Raw genomic sequence first — 15,338 nt, 5'->3', positions numbered from 1 at the left:
ATATGAAAAAATGATTAATAGCCTACATTTCTTCGAGTGGCAACAGACTGGAATGAAAAGTGTATTTTAAGATTAACAGCCCTTTTGGTCTAATAAAACGAACCAAAACTTTAACTGAAATCTGAAAGTAAACCATTAAGAGCATTTTCGTTTATACGATAACAAAATGTATTAATTTCAAATCTTAACAGCAAAACCTCCATGAAAAATTTTAAAAGCTTCCATAAATGGAACGTTAAGAAAATAAAATAAAATCTGATTTTACATTTCGCTTATACGGGCGTTTTTTTAACGTTTTGTGTGTTACCTTTATTTATTAAGTATTATGTTCACACTTAAACCATAAAATTCAATTCAACAGCAATATCATAAAATAATTTAAAAAGAGCATATCTTTACAATTTCCACTACACGGTCTGGTGCACTGGGACATATATATATATATAAATTTTTTCCTCTCCCGTACAGTGTTGCCATTCCTTGCTTTGAAATCGTTGAATTTGTTAATCAGAAATTCGTTAAAGTTTTACAAAACATTAAGTAGATAATAAAACAAATTCCAATTTCGGGCTTCCAGGTGCCCATGTTCGGTTGGAGGACTACGTCATTCAAAATTTGATGTCTTTAGGTGCTTTTTTTTTTCATATTGCGAGAAACGTACATACATTTATGCCATTTTTTCATTATGCAATTTCTTTAAATATTTAAATCAATCATATTAAAATCAATCATCACATTAAATCAGTTACATTAAATTAATCACATTAAATCAACCACACATGGCTCTGATATTTGGTGGCAACAATTTGAAAAGTGAAAAGCTGTTGAGAGTGAACCAACGTAAAATGCCAAACCGAAATTAATAGCCCTTCTGGTCAAATTGCTTCTTTGGGTAAAAAAAAAAAAAAAAAAAAAAAAAAAAAGTGAGGTGGGAAAAGAAAAGAGAACAAAATGTAACTTTCTGCTCCTCCATTTTTTTTTAATCCGAAATTAAATTTTGTTGTCAGTTTTGTGACCAGAAGACTACTATTGCAAACCAAAGTTACCTTTGTAATAGTTTGAGTTGACCTTTAGCAAAAGCTTTTCTTTGTAGCTTATCATTAAGCAAAGATTAGAGCACTCATCTTATGGGAAAATGTTTCTTTCTTTTATGATATGATTATTAATTTTAGGGTCCTGAACTTGGCCTTGATTTCCACGGCTCTCAGAACACCCTAATTTGAGATTCTTTGATCCCGGATAAAGTGAAAACCTTTCCCGCCTCACCTGGTTGGCGATTAAAAACTGTCGCCAAAGAAGTGGTAACCCTAGCGACCAATAGCGTATCTCGCAATAGGCGCCGCGGTGCAAAAACTTTCATTCACTCCTCGGGCAGTAAATAATACACATGGTGGAGTAAAGCGATAAGAAAAGTACGGTGCGCCGGTAGGTCAAAAAATGCCGCTGGATTACCGATGATGACCGGCGACGCACACCCGCAGACGATAGGATAATATCTGGCAACGGATGGTAAAGTTTTGATTCTGAAAAATGCCTTTTCGTAAGTGGGCTGTGGAGCCGGTGTTCCTATGCAGGAAACCGCTGCCACCGGACAAGGCGAAATTTGCAGAATTTCCCACCGTAACTAATGCATCTTTGGTGAATTGTTTGAGGCAGTTGGCATCGGTGGCTAAAATAGCGGATCGAATTTTCGACGAAATTGGATCCGAGTGCCGTTTGGTGGCCGACCGAACAGATCGTCTGCGAGAAAAAATAAATTCGTGTCAGGATGTTGTGTCTAAACTCAACGCAAGAGCTGTCAAAGTTCGTAAGTAAAGTTTTACTTAAATTTCTATTATTCCTTCGCTTATTAATTAATGCTTTAATGTAAGAATAATATATGCTGTTATACTCTATTACATATGCAAAAATTGATGCCATACTGCTAATTATATTAATTGTACTAGAAATATCGTTGTAGTCCAGAAAATGAGTGTTAACGTGTGATGCAAAACTGTGAAAGGTAAACATTCTGAGAATAAATAGCTTTTAAAATGTAATTTTATGGCAACGTGAAGTACAGCTTTCTCTTAATAGTAGTACTGTTGTACCCAGTTTTCTTAAAATAAGTAAATATAATAAATAAATAAAGTGTTGAGTGTATTAATAATAAACAGAAATACTGATTGAAATATTAAATAATTGATTATTTTATATAATCTTCCATCATTAAAATAGAAAACGTTTTTACTTTCGTTTTCAGCGGTAATAAACTAACACCTCGCTATTGACAAACACTTCGCAACAACTTCTGCTGTTGCCAGAATCAGATATGTAAATATATTGTTTAAACTGTTAATTTTTTTTAATTGTTAAACACTTCTGCCACTAAAAAAACGCCTTGTTTCCGTAAATGTTGATGCTAGAAATTGCAAGCCACGAAATTTTTTAAGTAAGGTGTAGAATTTTATTTAAAAATGGTGTCTATATATTATAGTCGGGAAGTTCTGTCCAAAAGAAATCAAAGTTTTTATGTGGTCCTCGTTGAAAGGGAAATTCCTGTTTGCAAACTACAGAAACTCCCTGAGTTGCGGGAATATGAATTTACTATGTTTTATCCTCATGAATCCTAAAAACTTAATAATTACTTCAGGAACTATATTCTTCCGCCTAACTCTCACGTCGTAGATTCCTTGTGATTATCATTGTGATGTTAGCGCCTAATATTTTTGATTATGCATTGTCATATAATTGTTACTTTTCATAAAGACTTTTTTGTTGATTTTTTGAATTTTTTTAAGGTTATGCGTTCTAACCGAAAGCCTATTTCAAAATTTATATTCGATTTTATGCTTCTGTGTATTTTAAACCGAAAATATTGCAAGATCGTTATTCCATTTTATGATTTAGAAGTATGTTTCATGATTTTTTATTCGATTTAATGAAGAAAGTTAAAAAGCGAATTTTGAAATGCCAATGGTCATGCTTATCGAAAATCCACGACAAGTCCCATTAAATGCAAGATTTTTATTCGATTTTGTGAATCTTTTACGACCATGCATTCTAATTGAAAATCCATTGCAAAATTTTCAATTCGATTTTATGGATCTCGTGTGATTATGTCTTCTAACATCCGCTGCAAGATTTTTATTCCATTTTGAATTTCTTATGACTATGCGATTTAACCGAAAATTGTTATTGAATTGCAATTTATTGAATTTACTCCATTGCAAGATTTTTATTCGAGCTTATGAATCCCTTATGACCGTGACCGAAAAACCATGGCAAATCTTGGTGAAACTGTAGCAAAGAAAAATGTGATAGCAGTGGCATAGGAATCACATAGACGATCAGTGAAAATATTTCTTGGTAAAGGTTTAAATTCCTCTTCCTTACATTCTGTACCTTGAATAGTAATAAAAAATTACATAACAACTTATACCATAATCACTTCTCTAGTCCCTGTTTACTTCCCCTGTCGTATTTTTCCTACTAGCTTTAGAAATTTTTGATTTAGGTTAATAAGTCAGAAGTTTGTTAAAATAAGATGCAGATACTTGAATGTGTTTAGTACTTAAAAGTACATTAGTAAGTGAAAGTAATGCTATTACAATTACTCATTTAATTTCATTGAAGTATAGAGGATAATAATATTAGTACATCTATTTATATGATGTGTTGTTCATTCAAATTTTTCTTTCAGAAACGATGTATCTCATGTAATTTCCCTCCTCACTATTTTAAAAAGATACAATTAATTAAAAAAAAAAAAAAAAAAGGTTTCTGATTTTAATGGTCTCCCAAAAGGGTTTGTTAAGATTTTTTACGCTCTCTTTGAGCTCGCACTCTACAAATTTGCTGTTACACCCATTTCTATAAACATTTTTTGTTGTTGTTGTTGTCGTTTTAGCTTTATTATTAAGCATCATTTTCTTCGCACTTACGCCGTATACAATTTAACAGCAAAATTACAAAAATTTGTAAAGCATTGCAGTACACGTTTAGAATTCCGGATACAACTTTACGTATTCGCGTATATTTTTCCGTTTTTCAGTCTTTTCTCAGTTTATCATATAAGTGTTCAGTTTTCTTACTAAAATGGCTTCACAAAACTTTTTTTATTTTGTCTTTTTTATTATTAAAGTTTTGTGTGTTTACTTTATTTATTAAATATCACGTTCCTGGGGCTTACGTCACATAAAATTCGATTCAGCAGCAAAATCACAAAATGTTTAAAAAAACATATGTTTAGAATTTCCGATAGACACGCGCGCTAGATAGTCTTAGAGCCAAGACGGTCTCGCGCCATAGACAGGTTGGGGGAAGGTCTCTGGGATAATTTTTTCCCCTTCCAATGTTGTTACTGCTCGATTTGAAATCGTTGAATTTGCTAAGTCAAAAATTCATGAAGTTTTACAAAATATGAAATAGGTAATAAAACAAAGTCAAAATTGAAAATTAGGGCTTCCAGATGCCTGTGGACTACATTATTTAAAATTTGATGACTCTAGGTACCGTTGTTTTTTCACAGTGCGAGAAATATGTATACATTAATGCAGATTTTGCATTATTCAATTTCTGTAAATATAATACAGGGCGGTAATATTTGGTAGCAACAATTTATAAAGTGATATACTGTTTATAGTGATTCAGCGCAAAATGCCGTTTCGAGACTAATGTTATTTTTGGCCTGAAAAGATAAACAAAAACTCAAGAAAAGACATTATATCGCATAACCTTGTTGTTTTATCACATTCTAGGTGCGATAAGATTTTGCTTAGGTTGGCCACTTAAAAGGTGAGACGAATCTTAAATTTCTTAAAATATGAATCTGAAAAGCATTTTGAATGCTTTTTATAAAATTAAAAATATAAATTGAAAAAATATTCAAGAAAACTTGAAAGAATTATGTTTTTAAGATCGCACCAGAAAAGTTTTATATGTTCTAGCTGAGCTCAAATATCAATTATTATCAAATATCAATTTCTTCGCGTGTACGTTACATAAAATTCAACAGTAAAATCGCGGAATTGCCGTGTCAACAGCAAATAAATCAACAGTAAAATGTAATTTTAGAAATCCCGATACAACGTTAGGTGTTGCAATTTCCCCCCCCCCCCCAGTCTTCTGTCAGTTCATCATACTAATGTCAAGTTTTCTTAGTAAGATCATTTAAACAACTTTTTATTTTGTCTTTTTTAATCCAAAGGGCGTGAGTCCAGAAGAGTTATATATTTCGTTTTGGCATTTTGCGTCGAATCACTTATAAATGGCATATGACTTTTCAAAAAGTTGCCACCAGAGCCCCGCATTATATTAAAAAAAATTAAGTAATGGAATATCTGCATAAATGTATGTATGTTTCTCGCATTATGATAAAAACAACGGTACCCAGAGCCATCCAATTTTGGATAACGTAATCTTCCACCCAATTATGGGCATCTGGAAGCCCTAAGTTAAAATTTGTTTTATTATCTATTTCATATTTTGTAAAACTTTAACGAATTTTTGGTTAACAAACTCAACGCTTTCAGAGCGAGAAATGGCAATTTTTATCTCCAGTGCGCGAGACTGTGTATCGGAAATTCTAAAGATACACTCTTTTTAAATTATGATGTGGTATTGCTGTTGAACTGAATTTTATGGTTTAAGTGCGAAGAACATGATATTTAATAAATAAAGATAACACACAAAATGTTAAAAAAACGCCCCTTTGGACGTAATTTAAAATCTGAAACATTTCAGATTTTTTAAAAAATTTTATTTTATCGTTTTTTTATTTTTAATATGTTTATTATTTTTTTTCAATTATTGTTGCTACAGATACATTTAAATACTTCTCGATTGATTTCTACGTCGGAGGATTTCTTCTTTTTTTATTTTCGGGAGGGGGTAAGGAATGGTAAAATTTAAAAAGGCTTCGAATGGAAAAAAAAAAAAAAAAAAAAGTCTTCGATTCATTACAAGGATTTACAGGATTCGTATTCCCGCTTCTATTTACCGTAACTGCAACGCACATTTTAAACTTATTGTAACTTAGTGTAAAAAAAAGTATTAACAAAACTGAATACCTAAGCAATAAATTAAAAATTTATTACCAATTTTTGTATAAATCATAAATTTATAATATTTTCAAACGTTATACTGCCTAAAGGTATTAGGATGAATTATATTGGCTCGGGCTGGTTGAGTATGGCAAACGCACTAGGACTGTTTTCCTAATTTAAAATGTACTTTCACATAATCAGGAGAAATGTGTCTCTACATGTGCACTAATTATTTTGAGAAAATCATGAAATGTGTCCTGAAGAACAAACACATAATTCTTCGAGGAACGCGAACCTTAAGCTGGAAGTAGAAAACAGAGGAAAATTTTTGTGTTTAAATGTTGGTTTTGATTGCGAACATTTCTGGAAAATTGCCAAAGCAGTAAATCCATGTGATGCGTTGGTAGCAATTTTCGAGGTCTTCTAACCCCCCCCCCCATTTTTCCGCTTCTAAAAGTGAGATTGTGTGCAATAAAAAGTTTTCTTGGTCGTCTGCGTAGTAGAACATAAATATTTTGTTTCTAATGTTATCAGACAGTTCCAATGAAGACGGGTTGAATTTTACGTAGGCGGGGATGAAGTCAAGGCCTTTTAAAATCAAATTTAGGTTAAACATTTTATTCTTTCGTCAAATTTCGAATAATATTTTTGGTAGTGGTGTACATGAATTTTCTTATATCATTCTTTCTTGTTCTAATGATTGTAATAAACTAGAGTATACATATCTGGAGTTTGTATTATCCGAAGAGACCTTTTTTTCTTCTTTCAAGCCTAGTGAACGAGCTTTAGCTTGCTATAATCTTTGTTGTTGTTGGATGCATATTTAATATTTGCATTTCTTTTTTTCTTTGTATATTTTATTTCCTCACTGCTTAATTTTATGTTATGATTTTTGCAATAATCTTGTTACTGGCAACGTGCTTTATTTTACTATTAAGTTTGTGTGAGTGGCAACAGTTGTTCATGTTTATGTTTCAGTAGAATAGCGTTCTTAGCCGCACTGCGCTGCAGGCAATATTTCTCTTAAAGAATTTTATGTTTTAGAATAACAATAAAGTTTATTATACAAAGCTGATGCTTCAAATAGTTGCCTTGAACTAAAAAGCATCAGCTTTGTATAATAACTTTATTGCTATTCTAAAAGATGAAATATTTAAGAGAAAAATTGCCTGCAGCGCAGTGCGGCTAAGAACGCTATTCTACTGAAACATAAACATGAACAACTGTTGCCACTCACACAAACTTAATAGTAAAATAAAGCACGTTGCCAGTAACAAGATTATTGCAAAAATCATAACATAAAATTAAGCAGTGAGGAAATAAAATATACAAAGAAAAAAAGAAATGCAAATATTAAATATGCATCCAACATTAACTCCCACCCTTGCCATTGCATTAACAATAGATCATTCCCGATGCAATGGCAATGGTAAAAGTTTTACTATAGGTCTTTTAAAATAACCATTAACAGTTTTTACTGTAACAACTCTAACATTGCCATCCTTTCCTGGATGGATTTCAACAATGCGACCTAAAGGCCAAACACCAGGAGGCATGTTGTCCTCCTTAATTAATACAATATCACCTACAGACAAATTTGGAAGTTGTTGCTTCCATTTGTATCTTTGTTGTAAGGAATTTAAATACTCCTTATAATATCTCTTCCAAAAGCCTTGTTTCATTTGCTGTAATAATTCCCATCGTTTTAATAAAGTGGGTTTGGGAATATTAGAAAAATCCTGTTCTGGGATGCTAGTAATAACATCCCTAGTTAAAAAATGTGATGGAGTCAAAGCATCTAAATTACCTACATTATTGTGATTAGTTTTAGATAAGGGGCGTGAATTTAACACAGCTTCAATTTGAGTTAGTAAAGTAGTTAATTCTTCAAATGTTAACTTTGTCTCTCCTATCATTCTTTTCAAATGAAATTTTATGGACTTGATCCCTGATTCCCACAAACCACCAAAGTGGGGAGAAGCAGGTGGAATCATTTTCCATTCCATAGTATTTTCAGCCAAATAATTTAAAATCAATTCATTGCTGTTAAGTGAAAGTAGCAGAGTTTGCAATTCGGACAATTTTCTTTTTGCGCCAACAAAGTTCGTACCATTATCCGAAAATAAGTATCGAGGTGTACCACGCCTCGATACAAATCGCCTAAGAGCAGCAATGAAAGAATCTGCAGTTAAGTCGCTAACTACCTCAATATGGTAAGCTTTGGTAGCTAGACATACAAACAAAGCTATATAACCTTTAGTGGTCTTAAAGCAACGACCTTTGTAACATTTCAAAATTACAGGACCGGCATAATCAATACCTGTGCTAAAAAATGGTCTCTCAAGTGTTACTCTTTGTTTTGGCAAGTTTCCCATTAACTGATTATTAGATGACAATTTATATCTGTGACAAACAATACATTTATGGATAAAAGACTTAATAAGTTTCTTACCATTTACAATCCAATAGCTTTGCTTTAAAATGTTAGCTAGTAAACTGGGCCCTGCATGCATATAAGTTACATGATATTGTTTAACAAGCAACAAAGCAATCCTGTGTTGACCTGGTATAATTATGGGATGCTTAGCATTGAATGACAAGTCAGAATTTTGCAGCCTACCTCCCACCCGTAAAACACCATCATCATCTAGAAAAGGAAAAAGTGAGCTTAAAACACTTTTAGGACTTAAAGATGAATTATTTTTGAGATCCTTTATATCTTTATGGAAGTGCACAAACTGGATCCATTTAATGATCAACTTCATAGCTTCTTGCCTTTCATTAGATGAAGGTACTACTGCAAGACTTTTTAACCTATTATCTTCAGAACCAAAGACCCGTTCTTTGCACCTAGAAATAAATCTTAAACAAAAAGAAATTACATTAACTATTTTAGATAAAGAAGAACAGTTCTGAAAAAATTGTCCAGAGTGTCATTAGTCAAATAAGCTGTTGTACAAAAAATTGATTTTGTCCTTTGTTCAGTTAAGACAGTTGCATCACTGTTAGTCTCATTACTGACAGAACATTGTAGAGGCCACTTTGAACTGTCGAACGCTAAGAATGATGGCCCATGCCACCATAGGGATATGTTCGGTAGAACTTTAGGATCGATTCCTCTAGAAGGAAGATCGGCAGGATTCTGTTTCGACGAAATATAGCTCCACTGTTGATAGGGAATAGCATCTAATATTTCTGAAGTCATGTTTGCCACAAAAGGCTTCCATTTTCGAGGATGAGCTGCTAACCAACAGAGAACAACCTTAGAGTCAGTCCAAGCGTGAAAGGAAATTTCAGTACTGGAGAAGGCTTTACGGACAGCTTTGATTAATCTGGCAAGGAGCAATGCACCTAGGAGTTCCAGTCTAGGTATGGACACTTGTTTAATGGGAGCAACTTTGGTTTTAGCAACCACCAAATTGACTTCATTTCTGTCGTGAGATGTTGGTTGAACACAGTAGATAACAGCAGCGTAAGCAGATTCTGACGCGTCACAAAAACCATGCAGATAGATGTGGTTAGACGTAGTTTGAAGCCACCTCGAAATTTTAACATTTTTGAGAGCCTTAAGATCTTCTTGAAGTCGCTGCAACTTCTCTTCCCATTCTTTAGGCAGTGGGGCATCCCAGTCAAGTTTTAAAAACCACAATTGCTGATAAAACATTTTTAACTTGACTGTACATGGTGATAGCAAGCCAAGAGGATCAAAGATTTTAGAAGATTGAGAAATGAACCTTCTTTTAGTAATTTCAGTCCCCAAATCCATAGAAATGTTAAATAAAAATATATCTTCTGTAGAGTTCCAAAACAGCCCTAAAGTCTTGGCACATTCATCTGAGTGAACTTCCAGGTCACCTTCTTCATGATTATCAATGGATAAATTTTCGAGAAGCTTTGAGCAGTTTGATCTCCATTTCCTTAAATTAAATCCACGTTTCTGTAATAGCTGTGAAAGCTTAGAACATAGGTCAACTGCTTCCTCTAAACTGTTTGCTCCAGATAAACAATCACCTACATAGAAATCATTTTTAAGAACGGAGGATACATGAGGATGATCCTGTTCTGCATCCAAAGCAATTTGCCACAAACAGCGTGTTGCTAAAAATGGTGCAGATGCAGTGCCATATGTAACTGTGCATAATTTATATGTCTGCATTTTTGAATTAACAGATTCTCTCAAAACAATTCTTTGTAAATGTTGATCCTTAGTATCTACTAAAATCTGGCGGTACATTTTTTCTATGTCAGCAGAAAAAGCTATTTTATGTATACGAAAGTTGAGCAATATTGAAAATATATCTCGTTGTAGTGTTGCACCTACCCCTAAAACAGAGTTCAAAGAAACTGAATTTTTAGCTTTACATGAACCGTCAAATACTACACGAAGTTTAGTGGTAGAGCTAGTCGGTTTAACAACAGCATGATGCGGTAGATAATATACTTGCTTATTTTCTTCATTCTCAACAACTGGAACCATATGATTTAAAGTTTCGTATTCTTGCATGAACTCCTTGTATTGCCTACTAAGTTCTTTATCTAAATCAAATTTTCTTTCCATGGATAGAAGACGAGAAATAGCCAAAGGTTTGGAGTCGCCTAACTCTTCAGCATTATTGAAAATGGGCAGTCGGACAACAAATCTGCCCTTTCCGTTTACTCGATAATTTTCTTTAAAATGCTTCTCACAAAACTCTTCTTCAATCGTTGATTTCTGATTTTGGAACGTTAATTCTTCCAACTCCCAAAAACGCTTAAGTGTTGCATCGACGTTATCCTCAATATGTAAACTAATGCGATTAACACTAATGGGATGCGGAGTATTGCCTTCTGTTTTAATTCTGCCTGATACAACCCAACCAAAAATAGTATTTTGCGCAATTACATTTTTATAGCCAACAATCTGCCCTGGCTGAAGCAGAGAAAAGAAATAGTCAGCTCCAATTATCATGTCTATTTGTTTGGGCGTACTGAAATTCGGATCTGCAAGATTAATTGAATTCAAATAATCAAGGTCCTTGCTATCAATCTTTACTGAAGGCAAATGCGAAGTTAATTTTTTAAGAATATATGCTTGTATTAAAACACCATTTTTTTTCAACTCAGATTTCGGAAACAATTTTACATTTACATAACCACGAGTCAAAGCTGCTTCAGAATCACCAAGTCCCTTTACGCAAATACGGGCATTTTGTCTGCGTATATTTAATTGTCGAATAAATGATTCACTGATGAAAGAAGCTTCACTTCCACTGTCAAAAAGAATGATACATTCGTGACCTTGACCAGCAGAATCGTAAATTATTACTGCCGCCGTTGGTAAAAATGAAGTACTCTGACCCTGAATAGAAAAACTCGAAATATTATTTTGTTCGTCTGAATTAGAAATTTGTTCATCAGATGGAGATGAATTTGACACAACTACGTTATTACTTTTAATATCTTCATGCAGTAAAGTATGGTGTTTTGCTTTGCAAATAGAACACACATTCTGCGATGAACAAAATTTTAATTGATGATTTCCGAAACAATTGAAGCATAATAAATTCTTGCGAATGATATTTTTCCTAGTCGTAATATCTGCACCTTTAAATTTATAACACTTTGATAAAAAATGAGATTCATTGCAATGCTGACATTTTAGAACAGAATTTTTATTATTATGTGAAACATTCTTCGAAACAGAGCACTGATTTTTATGCGATACTCGCTTTTCATTATTATGAGTGTTTAACATTTCAAGTGAAACACATCTTGAGTTTAAGAATTCCAAAAAACATTCTAAGGTAGGAAATTCTTCTTCACCATTTTTTTGTGACCATAAATGGCGCGTTTCTGGATCGACTTTTTCTAACAAAAAATAAATTAGCCAAACATCTCTAGACGAAGCCTTTTCGCCAAGAGATTTTAATCCACGGATAACTTCATCAGATGTATCAGATAGTTTTCTTAGATTAACAGAATCAGCGCTAGTAATTTTGGGTTGCTCAAGAAATGTTCTGACAAGCGACATTACAATTTGATTTTTTCTATCATAACGATTCATCAATTTGTCCCAAGCCTCATCGTATGTAGTTTCGGAAATCGGAATGTGCTTAATAATAGCAGCTGGTTCGTCTTTTAAAAGTCCTATCAAATATTGGAATTTCTGAATTTTTGCTAATGACTGATTGGTATGAACTGTCGCCATGTACAGATCTTTAAAATTAAGCCAATCAGTATATTTACCATTGAAACTCGGAATGTTTAAACGCGGAAGTTTAAAGCTAGCCTCAACTGCAGTGGGATTTGAAATCAAAACATTTCTGGCCGTTACGGATTCAATGGCGGATTGATACATTACTTTCGTTTCAAAATATTTAGCTTCGAATTCAGCAATTTCAGAAGCTTCTTCGGGTAAAGCAGCATCATATTGATCAAATTCTTTAAATATTTGTTCGATTCTTTCTAATCGTGCTTTTAATTCCGTTAAACTTAACTGATTACTGAAACTATTGTGAAGCCGCGTTAGGGTAGATTTCGTTCGTCCTCTTAATTTTTTAAGATCAGCTTCACTTAATTCTGTCATTATTACCATGAATAATGATTAATAAGCACAAATAACTTCAACAAGATACTTAAGCAGCAAAAAATATTTCCGCTTATCTTTCTGACGTCACGCAGACGATTCGCAGTACCAGTACTTAAAAGTTCGTTAAACACAGTTCTAAAGCATATAATAATAACACATTAAATAGCATTAAATGCCTCACCTGGGGAACCAAATAGTTGCCTTGAACTAAAAAGCATCAGCTTTGTATAATAACTTTAGTTGTGTTGCTTTAAATCCTATGAAATGTAATACAATGCACATTTTTTAATACACGATAAGTATGAACAATAATATAAAGTAGCCTGTTATGATCATCGACTGCTTGGCGTGTAAATATTAAGGGAAAAGTATCTGCTTATTACTTGCTCTGTGCAACGCTCAGCTGTGACAAGTGCACCTTTAAAAAAAAATAGACTAAACAACTATGATGACATCGTTTCAAATCCCCTTTCCGCAGGGAATTTTTATTTTAAAATACACGGTAATTGCACTCAGTTACTTTATTCTGGCGCTTAACGTTGCGCTAACTATCATATGTGGAAGCGTTGATTATTGTTGATATGTGGCGTTGATTTTCGTGTTGATGTATATGATAGATGCCTGTTCATATTAAATTTATGAGATGCCTATATATTAAGGCATGTAAAAAAACGAATCATTTAAAAAAAAAAAAAAAAGTAAAAAAAAAAAAAGAACGGTAGATTTAACGTTTTTTGTTTTGTTTTGTAATTTTAACGCTTTAATATTTAAACTGCATTTTATAGTTAAATACCTAATATTCTATCTCTTTACAAATTTAACAAGTGTTTAAAGTAGCGTCATTCATAAAGAACGAATTAAAAAGTCTAAAATTGAATTATTATTAAGAATTAAGTTCTAATTAATTATTAATTAGCAATCGAATTCGATTTTTCATATACAGCAAAATGCACCAAATACGTAAAGTAGTCTAATAAAATTAATGTACTGAATAAAAATAAAAAACATTTCATAATTATTCACCAGAAAAGCGTCGATTTTGTTTAAATTAATTCTGTTTCACAAAAAAAAAAAAAAAAAAAAAAAAAACCATCGCTTTTATTGAAATTAATTCTCTTTCACCAAAAAAAGCATCTATTTTGTTTAATTTAATTCTGTTTCACCAGAAAAAGCATCGATTTTGTTGAAATTAATTCACTTTCACCAGAAAAAGCATCGATTTTGTTAAAATTAATTCTGTTCCACTAGAGAAAGCATCAATTTTGTTGATATTAATTCTATTTCACCAGAAAAAAACATCGATCATGTTTAAATTAATTCTATAGATTAAGTATCATAATTAATGCAGTAGCGCTGCATTTAAGTTTATTATGTCAGCTATCCAACGGTGACAATTTTCGTTCTTGCCATTGAGAGAACTAAATATAAACCCGCCATTCAGTTTTCAGACGATTAGTTTATAAAAGCAGAGAAGTAAGAGAAGATACTGCGGTGTTGCTCCGTTATAAATTAACGTCACGTGGAGACGTTTTTGTTTGTTTAATATATGCGTGAAACTCGCAAAAATTATATTCCGCATGCAGAGTAGCAAGAAATCTCTATCGTTCGGTCAGTCTAGATTATTTCCGTTTTTCGTGTGTTATTTTTCGAGACTAGGATATGTTTTCATCTGGATGTGATTTTATTTGTTAAATAACAACAGCAACACTCCTTTCGAGTTGTTAAAAAAGGACTAATTTAGACAATTTCATAACCTTTGACTCATCGGGGTGGGGATATGCGTGGAAATTATGAAAGAAAACGCATTCTCATTTGAGCAAGCGCTTTTTTTAATGTATTTATCTAATTTATATTCTCTTTCTGCCTTTTTTGGCCGTTTAATAAAATTTGAAAGCAGTAAAAATAGTAAAAAACCTAACTTTAATCCAAGATTAATGTTCCTTTGAACAACTGGATGGCGAGTTCTATTGCATGTTCTGTTGTTCTTTAAGTCATTGAACCAAAAGTGCTCCATAATCTGTTGATTCATTAGTATATTTTTTCCTGGCATCAGTTTCTTGACCGAACACAAGATTGTCTGCGGTTAATTCCGTATTTAAAAGAAGGTTTCTTAGGATAGCAGAGAAAAAAAAAAAAAAAAAAAAAAAAAAAAAAAAAAAAAAAAAAATTGAAAGATATCGCGTCTTTTATTTATTTATTAAAAGTTTTCGTTTTAGAAATAAACATGGAAGGCAAGCATTTTATATTATGGTAATAACAACAAAAGCTTGAATTTTTTTAAAACTGTTATTGCGAGATAAGATTTTTAATATAAAAAGGAAATATTTTATCAAATAAAAAAACAAGGAAGATAAACGTTTTATATGTGTTGATTAAAATATCTGATATGGACACCACGTGACTTCCTTATACGGCCTATTAAATTATACACATTTCTTGTTGCACTTCGTTTAAACTTATTTCCTCGAATTTCATCATATTTCTCATTTATTCAATACAGTTCTTACTTCGCGGCTAAGCAAAAATATAGGAAAACCTCAAAACATCTTCATTAAAGATTGTAATATTTACAAAAAAAAAAAAAAAAAAAAAAAAAAAAAAAACTCTTAAAACACCAAACACACTCAAAAAAATAATTTTTACAACTAATATTAGTTTCTACACCAAAACAAGCAATTCGACCAACAGGCAAGAAGACAGAATTTTCGGTGCTCAAAATTGATAGTTAACTTTCGGTTCCACTC

At 32.4% G+C, this 15,338-nt stretch overlaps 1 protein-coding gene across 1 annotated transcript in view; it reads left to right on the top strand.

The window, feature by feature from the left end:
- Positions 1-1,364: 1,364 nt before the first annotated feature.
- The window catches only part of LOC118187696 (uncharacterized), a 206,333-nt gene continuing 192,359 nt past the window's right edge, over positions 1,365-15,338 (top strand). Inside the window, exon 1 of the mRNA XM_035357974.2 lies at positions 1,365-1,807. Coding sequence (XP_035213865.2) covers positions 1,531-1,807 — 277 coding nt within the window. The 5' untranslated portion in view covers positions 1,365-1,530. The remainder of the gene's footprint in view (positions 1,808-15,338) is intronic.

The sequence above is a fragment of the Stegodyphus dumicola genome, chromosome 11 (assembly GCF_044657685.1).
Source record: "Stegodyphus dumicola isolate Sdum_Otavi_A_Nest chromosome 11, ASM4465768v1".
NCBI classification, from domain to species: domain Eukaryota; kingdom Metazoa; phylum Arthropoda; class Arachnida; order Araneae; family Eresidae; genus Stegodyphus; species Stegodyphus dumicola.
Note: the sequence above shows the minus strand (reverse complement) of the source record. Positions and strands in the feature narration are given on the sequence as shown.